At 36.5% G+C, this 10,005-nt stretch overlaps 1 protein-coding gene across 1 annotated transcript; it reads left to right on the top strand.

Annotated features, from left to right (window-relative positions):
- The first annotated feature begins 1,890 nt into the window (after window positions 1-1,890).
- Window positions 1,891-5,918, top strand: LOC104247383 (probable serine/threonine-protein kinase PBL8). Its single transcript, XM_009803388.2, has 5 exons — window positions 1,891-2,129; window positions 2,593-3,075; window positions 4,284-4,420; window positions 4,541-4,664; window positions 5,210-5,918. Exons 1-5 carry the CDS (start codon window positions 2,072-2,074, stop codon window positions 5,689-5,691), a joined length of 1,284 nt encoding a protein of 427 aa, XP_009801690.1. The 5' UTR covers window positions 1,891-2,071; the 3' UTR covers window positions 5,692-5,918.
- The last annotated feature ends 4,087 nt before the right edge of the window (window positions 5,919-10,005 follow it).

Genomic DNA, 10,005 nt, shown 5'->3' with positions numbered 1-10,005 from the left:
GTCTGAAGTTGAACTGCATTCAAAACTTCTGTCCCATGATTTCAACTTAAGATTGATGAAATTAATTATGAGACGGTTAAACTTAATTTTTGTGTGTGTAAATGTTGGTCATTCTTTATATAGAGGTCCTAAAATGGATATTTGTGCACTTCACCCTCTAAAACTTTAAATTGTGGTTAATTTTAAAATACAGGCCTTAAAGTGGCTATTTGTGCAAATGGGCCAGTTTGATCCACATAAGCTACATTATATAATTTTGACTTTGCTTTTAAATTTTGTATTCAATTAGAGAGGTCAATAAGAGCACAAAGTGAATATAGGGGTGAGCATATGGTACAACTTTGAAATGGAAATATTTAAAGATATTAAAACAGAGAGAACAAATAGGGGGGCAGGAGAAATAAATTTTCATGTTGTTTATTGTCTGGCTTGGAGGGCCATCAATATTAAGTGTTAAATTGTTAATAATCTAAGGGGTCGTTTGGTTGGGGTGAATCAATATAATCTCCACATAAAAATTAGCATTAATTTATAATTTTTGATTGGTATTTGAGGAGAGTAATCTCCATATATAATTCAACATGAATTAACACAATGTTTAGTTGATACTTTTTATTTTTCTCATAAACAATACATGCATAAGTCAAGTGTTAATATATGTATTTTTATACGGAATAAAATGTAAAATAACATTACAGGTATTAGTAATAAATAGATTAGAATTTTAGAATAACAAAACTAACCATTATAATAGTAAGAAATATTTTAAATTAGACACTATATATATGCAATATATCAAACTAAACATTCAACAAAAAATAAGTCATGCATTATACAATTCTTATATTATTAAATCTATATTATTAATCTCTATAACACTAACTTTTGTTTTATTAATTCTTACATTACTAATCTCAGCAATACTAATCTTTGCATAACTTATAACATGTTTGGCCAAGCTTCTCCAAGGCCAAAAATGATTTTTTTTTAAAAAAAAAAGGTATTTTTTTTCAAAGTTGAAGTATTTGGCCAAACTTTTAGAAGAAAAAGTGCTTTTGAGTAGAAGCAGAAACAATTTTGGAAAAGCACAAAAAAGTAGTTTCTCCCTAAAAAGTATTTTTCTGAAAAACATTTTTGAGAAAAATATACTTAGAAACACTTTTTAAAAGGTTGGCCAAATACTAATTGTTGCTCACATGTGATTTTAAAATTAATTAGCCAAACACAAACTGCCTCTCACAAGAAAAGTACTTTTGAGAAAATACTTCACAAAATAAGTTGATTTAGAAGCTTGACTAAACATGCTATTAGCGGTTGTTTGGTTGGGAAATAAGTTATCTCGGGATTAATTATCCCACCCTCTCATAGGAATAAAAAATACTACAATCCCGTGATAACTAATATTAGTTATACTATGATTTTATCCGAACCAAATATGAGATAAACTCATCTCGAATTTAATCCAGATATTAATTATCCCTTATACCTCATATTAAACGAGCCCTTAATCTCTAAAACCAAACAACACAAACCTAACGACCACAACCAACAATAATTATGGTGGAGTGGTAAGTACTCTTTCATCCTTAACCAGAGATCTCGAGTTTGAGTCCCTGAGTATGGAATCGCTAGCGCACATTATCCCAATGGGAGACTTTTCGGCGCGAATCCTAGTGAAAAGAAGCAAAAGGACACGCCCAAAGTCGAAAGTATAAGGCATACGGTGGGATACGTGAAGCACGCGTATTCAGCTTTATTTAATTTAAAGGATTTTAATAATATGGGGGATACTGGCCCCGACTTCCGTGTATGTGTAGCACAATGCACCACTGTTTTATTTTGGCCCCTTTATCTCTTTTTTACAGCACAAATACCATTAAAGTTGATATCATCACACTTATTTCTGCTTCATCTACTACTACAACTACAACTAGTGCTAATTGGAACAGAAACTGGGCAACAACGTGCCTTGTCAGTTTGTTATAAAAGTTTTTACACAGAAAGAAAGAGGAAAGTGAAGAGTTAGTTAAGGCAAAGAATGAGACGAGACCCAAAAATAAGAGAGTAGCAGATGGGCAATTGTGGTACTAGAGAAGAATCTGCTGTTATCTCCAATGCTCATCATCAAGGTCAACATTTTCTCTTTGTTTTTTCAGATCTATAATTTAGTTCTTCAATTTCACTATTAATTTGACTTCAATTCCCCATTGTTTTCACTTAGCAATGATCCCAAGGCACAACCACTGCTTGTAGATGTATGCTTCATAGCAGAAGTGGATCCAGTATTTAAGCTCGGTTTCAACCTTTAAATTTCTTAGCATTGAATTTTTTTTTTAAAAAAATATGAGTTTGTATCTACTATTTGTTGCAATTTAAGTGAATTTTGCTCATAAATTTATGCTCAGCGTCTAAAATACTGGGTTCAGATGAACCGGTGCCACAACATTGCATCCACCTTTGTTTAGTAGCAATTTTGTACTCAAATTGGAGTGACAACTTTTGAGCTCATTTTTTAAGTTTTTTTTTTCCTTCTCAAAGTTGCTTTTATTCACCTCTTTAAATTTTAGGATTTTTTTTCTCATTGATGGGCAGTCCAGCAGCAGGGGATATCGTTGCCAAACAGGAATTTAGGTGGTGACGCCAAGAGACAACACAGTCATAGCCGGTCTACATCAGATCTGAGTGAACCTTCGACCCCGAGGAACTTAGAGGACTTTAGGAAGAATGCGGTACTCTACACACACATAATAGCTTTCACGCTTTTTGAGCTGGAAACAATAACTAAAAGCTTTCGATCTGACTATATTCTTGGTGAGGGTGGTTTTGGAACTGTTTACAAGGGCTACATTGATGAGAATGTTCGAGTTGGACTCAAGTCACTACCCGTTGCTGTTAAAGTCCTTAACAAAGAGGGACTTCAAGGCCACCGCGAGTGGCTTACTGAGGTCAACTTTCTTGGACAGCTTAGGCATCCTAATCTTGTTAAGTTGATTGGCTATTGCTGTGAGGATGACCATCGTTTGCTCGTGTATGAGTTTATGTTCAGAGGAAGCTTAGAGAATCATCTCTTCCGAAGTATGTGTCTGTCCTCCTGTTGTCACGACTAACTTGATGATGGTTCTTTTGATTTACTGATTGCTATCTGCTATGCTTATCCAATAATAAGATGCCACATTTCTTAAACATTGCGACGGATATTTTTGGCCGAGTTAGTGATAATTTTAATACATGTTATATTTGGCTTGCCTGCTGCAAATTGGCTTCTGCTTTTTAACTGCAATATCACATTGTTGTTATCCCGTGTTTAACTTAGCCTTTAAGGGCATTGCTTTTATCACCTTAGAATAAATTGCTTATACATGGCAATCTCGAGTCTTAAGCAACTAAATAGATTATCAGATTGAAATGGATGGAATTTTCAACTGAACGAACCCTTGTTAGGGACCTTACCACCCCAAAAAAGGTATGCTCATCTTCATTAGTCCTTGTAGAGGTAGATTTGAGTCACCAATCACCTTTTGACATTTGAATATGGATTCAAGTACCTTGAAGGATGGAGGTTTAGCCACTGCACGATGCTACATTGATGGCGAGGTCAGTTTGCTTCAGCCTGATCTTTTGGAGTCGTACCAACAGTTTCTCTTTGTGCTCTTCCCTTCAGTACTAATTACTTTTGCTGTCTAAAGAAAAAGTAACCGGGACCGTTCTCCTTCTGTAATAAATAACAAGTTTGTGGATAAGGTACTAGATACTGTTAATTCATTATCTGTTATTTTAATATACAACGCATCAGAAATATTTCAGCATCAGCTAGATTTGCAGCTAATATTGATAGCTTAAGGGTTAAGCATTCTATAGCTTTTTTTAACTCGGTAACTTAAACCAGGATTAATTGCATTAGTTGAACCATATTACTTGGTCTAGTAATCTTCTGAAATGCCAAAATACTGTTTTAATTAACCTCTGGAATATTATAGACCTGGAGAAACCATCAGCCGCGCACCTAATAAAAAGATCTTGTGTTGCTGCAAAAAGAATTGCATTTAGCTCTATGACTAATACAGTTCTAGAAAAGCGGATTCGTGGTGTTAATGATTGTCTATGCTCCAATTGTTTGGAAAACGTGCCTGTCTTTTGTTATTGGTGCTTCGAATCACTGATACTTCAACCGAAATAACTAATCTTCTTGGCTTCAAGCTGCTGAATCATGATTTTACGTTCTTATTGCCTCAAAATCAATAAATGTTGGCTTACTAAGTTGTGGTATTTCTTGAGGCTTTCAGAGGCTACTATTCCACTATCTTGGGCCACAAGAATGATGATTGCTCTTGGAGCAGCTAAAGGGCTAGCATTCCTTCATAATGCAGAAAGACCTGTTATCTATCGTGATTTCAAGACCTCAAATATATTATTGGATTCTGTAAGTCATGTTTCCGGGACTTCAACTATTTAAATCACTTGATTTTCTCTAGCTTTAACTTTCCTGATTCCCTCTATTTTTATGTTTATCGGAATAACATGAGATTGGTGGAAATTGCAGGATTATACGGCCAAACTATCTGATTTTGGGCTTGCAAAAGCGGGGCCACAGGGTGATGAGACCCACGTATCAACTCGGGTGATGGGTACCTATGGTTATGCAGCTCCAGAATATGTTATGACTGGTATGCACTAATGTTTTGTGGCTGCTATGATATGATCAGACATAGAACCATCTTTGTAGGTTCAATTAAAAACATTTGCTGAGAAAGGTGATTTCTAGAAACTGGTAATTAGTCAGACATCAGACTTGTTATAATATCTGCAGGACCTTCTATTCTACTGGAACCGCTGTGGCACTTCAGTATTTGTGTAAAATCAAACTAGATTCCAGTCTGGAGTTAAGTCAGTGCTCTATATGCATGTTGTAATTGTCTTGGTGTCAGTCCGTGATGAAGATTCCATATGACTAACACATATCATAGGTTCCATTTGGAGAACTAGGGAAAAGACAGTGTTGTTTAGTTGTCAAAGCCATTCTGACTCTTATCTTAGATCCTAAAGTTCAACTTTTTTGACATGTAAGTACGAATTTCAGTATTATACCAGTACCTAATTTGTCTGATGTATATTTTTAATCCAAATTTTGGTGGCAAGATTGATTATTATGTAGACATATCTATTTGATATTGGCATACCTGATACAAGTATTAACATTTTGTGGACGCAGGACACCTTACTGCAAGAAGCGACGTGTACAGTTTTGGTGTAGTACTCCTAGAACTATTGACTGGAAGGAAGTCTGTTGACAAAACCAGACCAAGCAAGGAACAGAATCTAGTCGACTGGGCTCGGCCAAAGCTTAACGATAAGAGAAAAATGCTGCAGATCATAGACCCTAGATTAGATAACCAATACTCGGTGAGGGCAGCACAAAAGGCTTGCAGTTTGGCATACTATTGCCTTAGCCAAAACCCCAAAGCAAGACCCTTGATGAGTGACGTGGTTGAGACTTTAGAGCCACTGCAATCCAGTGGTGGCAGTGCAAATGAAACCTCATCAACTGGAAGTGGTGTTCGATTTGCCATGGGAAGGGTCCCAGATTACAGAACACATCACCGTTATGCTGGCTCTCTTGGTGCTGCAGCTGGTTGTCGGTCTCCCAACCCAAATTGTTCCCCAGGTGCCCCTGCAGCATGCCGCGTTAGATAATGAGTGTGCCATTATTGAATATTCCAATGCTGCAAAGTTCGGGTTTACTGCTGTTCTGTACTTGATGTAAATTGCAGGAGAAAGTATAGTCTTTTAAGTTTGTTGTGGTTCTTTAATGGGCAAATCTGTATGAGGTGAAGAGCAATTTGCTGACACAGTTTTAGCTTCTTCCTTCTTTTTTTCCCCTTGTTTGCCTTATGGAAGAATTGAATGTGTGTTTTGAGTAAGTTCTAGTAGTTTGATTATGCTTTTATTTATACATATATATTACTCTTAGATGGAAGTAGAGGTGGAAGTGCTGGTGTGAAACCACATTTGGAATTAATTTCCCAGTTCCAAGTTTTGGTTTGATCATACGTGTGTTTGAAAATGATATATCTATCTATATCTATATATTCTTATAAAAGCATGAATCCGATGTCGGTTTACAAAAATAACCTTATAATATTAAGCATAATAACTCATAATAAAAGGACACAACTGGAATTTTAGATATTAGCCTTATAATCCTATTAGTTTTAGCACATAATACTACACGTTATGAATTCAGACGGGCGGGCCGTGCCTGAATTCACACTGGACCAGACTCTTCTTTGTTTGAGCTGCTCCCAGGCACGCAGACCGAAGATCTCACTTGTCATGCACAAGTACGTAGAGATCTTCGTGGGACCGTGGAGGGAGCCTCAATTGATCTTTTCTAGGATTCCTTATCACGCCACACATGGAGCTCTACATGATTACCTTTAGGAATCCTATTAGTATAATTATTTTCTGGATGTATAATTCATATAAAATTGAACAAGTAAATATCTTTAGTCATGTAATCCTATTACTATTAGGAGATACTTCTTACAAATTCCTATTACTAATTTAATTTAAAAACGTATTATAATGTCCTATTACTAATTTAATTTGAGAATGTATTATATTGTCCAAATTTATTTAGAAAAAAGGAGAACATATATTATTATAAAAGTATAAATACAATATTAATATACCAAAATAGCCCTAAAATATTAAGCGAAAGAAGAACTCATAGGGAAAGGATATAATTGTAATAACTTATATTTTGGACAACAATACCTTGTGTCACACCTCCTTTTTCCGCACCCGAGGGGGCGCAAGGGAGTTTTTTCCAATTAAAGGACAATCGGAACGGGATTGGTTATTTATTTCAGAGTCGCCACTTGGGAGATTTAGGGTGTCCCAAGTCACCAATTTTAATCCTGAATCGAGGAAAATAATGACTCTATATTACAGTCCGCGTACCAGAAATCCGGATAAGGAATTCTGTTAACCCGGGAGAAGGTGTTAGGCATTCCCGAGTTCCGTGGTTCTAGCACGGTCGCTCAACTGTTATATTTGGCTTGATTATCTGATTTTATACAAATGTGAACTTATGTGCCAATTTTATTTTTTAACCGCTTTTATCATTTACTGTTATTTTTATCAAGAATTGCAACGTTATAAAATGTATCTCGAACCACGTTACAATCAATATACCCGTGGTCGTCGATACACTTTGACTCCGTTGAGATTTGGATTTGGGTCACATCAATGTGCACCCCGAGAAGGAAATTAAATTATTAAAGGCGCGCCTAAAGCGACTAGCGTATTTATTTTTGGGTAGGACCGTGGAATTTTACTAAAAACGGTCCATCCCGAAGTCTAAACAATTTTTAAAGCAAATATTTACTGAGGGCCCCGCAATTTGTATCTTATTTGGCGAGGCTCATCTCATTCTTATTATTATTATTTTTTAAAAAAATGAATTTGCAACGTCATGGACACGCATCTCGAACCACGTCACAATCAATGTACCCGCGATTAGAAACACATTTCGAATCCGTCGAGATTTGGATTTGGGTCACATAAATGCGCACCCGAATTTAAGAAGGTAAAATTATTAAATACGCGCTTAAAGAGGCTATCGCGTTATTATTCCGGGAGGTCGTGAGATTTGCTAAACGACCCACCTTAGGGATTGAATGCTTCAATATATACATTAAACGAGGGCCCCGCAATTCGTGCGTTTTTCTTTATTTTTGTCGAGGCTCATCTCGTCTTTATTTTAACAGGATATCCTATAGCAGCTACATTCTTCTATTAAGTTTGTCTCTAAAAAAAAAACACAAGAGAATACCTTGATTGATTGCATGCTGAGAAAATACTCATTAGCTATTAGCGTACAACTGACACAAAAATGAGGAAATTGCAGCAGAGTTTGTACAAAGAGGGATGGCCTTCGTTCTATGTTCTATTATTCAAGAAAACTGAAACATGGGATTGACGCACAACAGTATCGAAACGGATTATCCTTAGGCGAAGAAATTAGGCATATTTGACCTTATATATTAACGAGCATACGTATGAGGTTCAGTTAATTTATTCATCACATGCTTGCCACTAACAAAACGAAACGACTGCATGATGATCCTGTCTAACTCAAATGGTGTTATCACGCGTTTAGCTATGCGATTTTTATCTTTTGGCTGTAATTCAGATTGCCTAGTGTACCCTCAAGATACGCATATTTACTGAAGAATCAAGGTGAAACAAGTGTGATTACTGCGTTCATTTTAACAGACGCGACGCCATTGCTGGCCGAGCATTACTACTATCCAGCTAACTTCTTACTGATTTACATACGACAATGGATTGCTTGACCAAACTCCTTATGGACTGAGAAATTATCTTATTACATAGTTTGAAATTTAAACTTTACATGTTAAATACCAACATTCTAAACAATGATCAGCAGAATAAAGGTAGCCATGCTCATGTTTGGACTACCATAACCTTGTGCTTTTATACAGCTCCAAACACATCATTACATCAGTGAATTTAGAACGTGTACCTGGTATAGCCAAGCAAAAGCAGAAGGGGAATGATCAGCTGAGTAATATGCAACAAACACAGCAACAGCAGATACACAGCAACAACACAGCAACAAGCCAACAACCACAAATGTTTTCCCACAGCCCACAGACAACCAGCAATATTTCCCAGAACAAAGAAAACCTGCAAATAATCGAGCACCAAACGAGCAATCCCGGGAAAGAGTGATGACACAACAGCAATAACAGAGTATTCAATGCAGCAACACCAACAGTTCAACAATCACAAGCAGCTCAGTCAATGCAAACAACAGAACTTGGCCGAGACAGCTTGACCAATATGAACTCTTATACAACTTTTCAGACAGTGTTTGGTTACAGTGTTTACTGGAAATTAACTTATGTTTTCAGTCTTTTCTTTAAACTCACAAGACCTCTCTTAAGACTAAAAATTTTCCAGCCCTTTTTAAGTTCTCAATTGGCCTATTTATAAGCCAAACGACCAGTGCAGTTAAACTGCCTGGATCCTGCCAATTTGCAGACTGCCCATACCCTTTAAACCCATGCCTAAACCTCTTTTGATGCCAGCCATTTGTTCCCCACGCCTGGCTTATTCTTTAATCAAGAGTTATGGGCTCATTTTAGTATTCATTTTAAATTCCCATGCTCTTATGTCTTGTTCCCCATTGGCATTAATTTAATCTTAATTAGTACCCTACTTGTCAGTTCATTTAAACTAATCTTTTCGGTCCTTTTCAAACCCCAGATTACCCCTGTTTAACCTTGATTATTACTGCCCTGCCTATTGCAGCATCAGGGCACTTTGGGCTTTTGATCGTTCGATTTCAGAACTGCCCCAGCCTGGTTCTTTTAATTGTTTACAATGTAGTTACAAACTAACATTCATAGGTAATGCCCAACATTCAAATCACAATACAGGTCCATTCAGTCAAGTGAGGTTGTACGTATTAGAATATTTGAACATTCAGTCGGGGGAAGTTAGTCGACGATATTTATCAAGTCGACTATACTAATTATAACAAGTAACAATCAGTCGTTCATATAAATAACACGTACAAGGTCCCGAATGTCTTAAAACATTTTTGTTCAATTACTGGGAACCTATATGAGTTAACTTATTTGACGATTAATCTAATCGACGAGCATTTATATCACAGAGTACATTCAGACCACACACATAGAAAATCAACCGACCAAATAAAAGGTCGTTGCTAGAGATGGAAGAAAACAGGAAAAATAACAGATAATAACAAATAATCACAACAAATCATGCTGACAACTCAATCAAAACTAAAAAGGAGAGAGGACACTTACTGGGGAAGTTTAAACCGAAATGACCCAAGTCCGACTTAGCTTTGACCATTTGAGGCCGAACAAATTTTAACCAGGGTGTTCTCACAAGAGAACACCTTGGTCAAGATCCATTAAGCCTCAAACCCCTTTCAAGCCCGGCCGG

Source organism: Nicotiana sylvestris, chromosome 12, assembly GCF_000393655.2.
Source record: "Nicotiana sylvestris chromosome 12, ASM39365v2, whole genome shotgun sequence".
NCBI lineage: Eukaryota > Viridiplantae > Streptophyta > Magnoliopsida > Solanales > Solanaceae > Nicotiana > Nicotiana sylvestris.
This window is presented reverse-complemented; position numbering and strand designations above follow the sequence as displayed.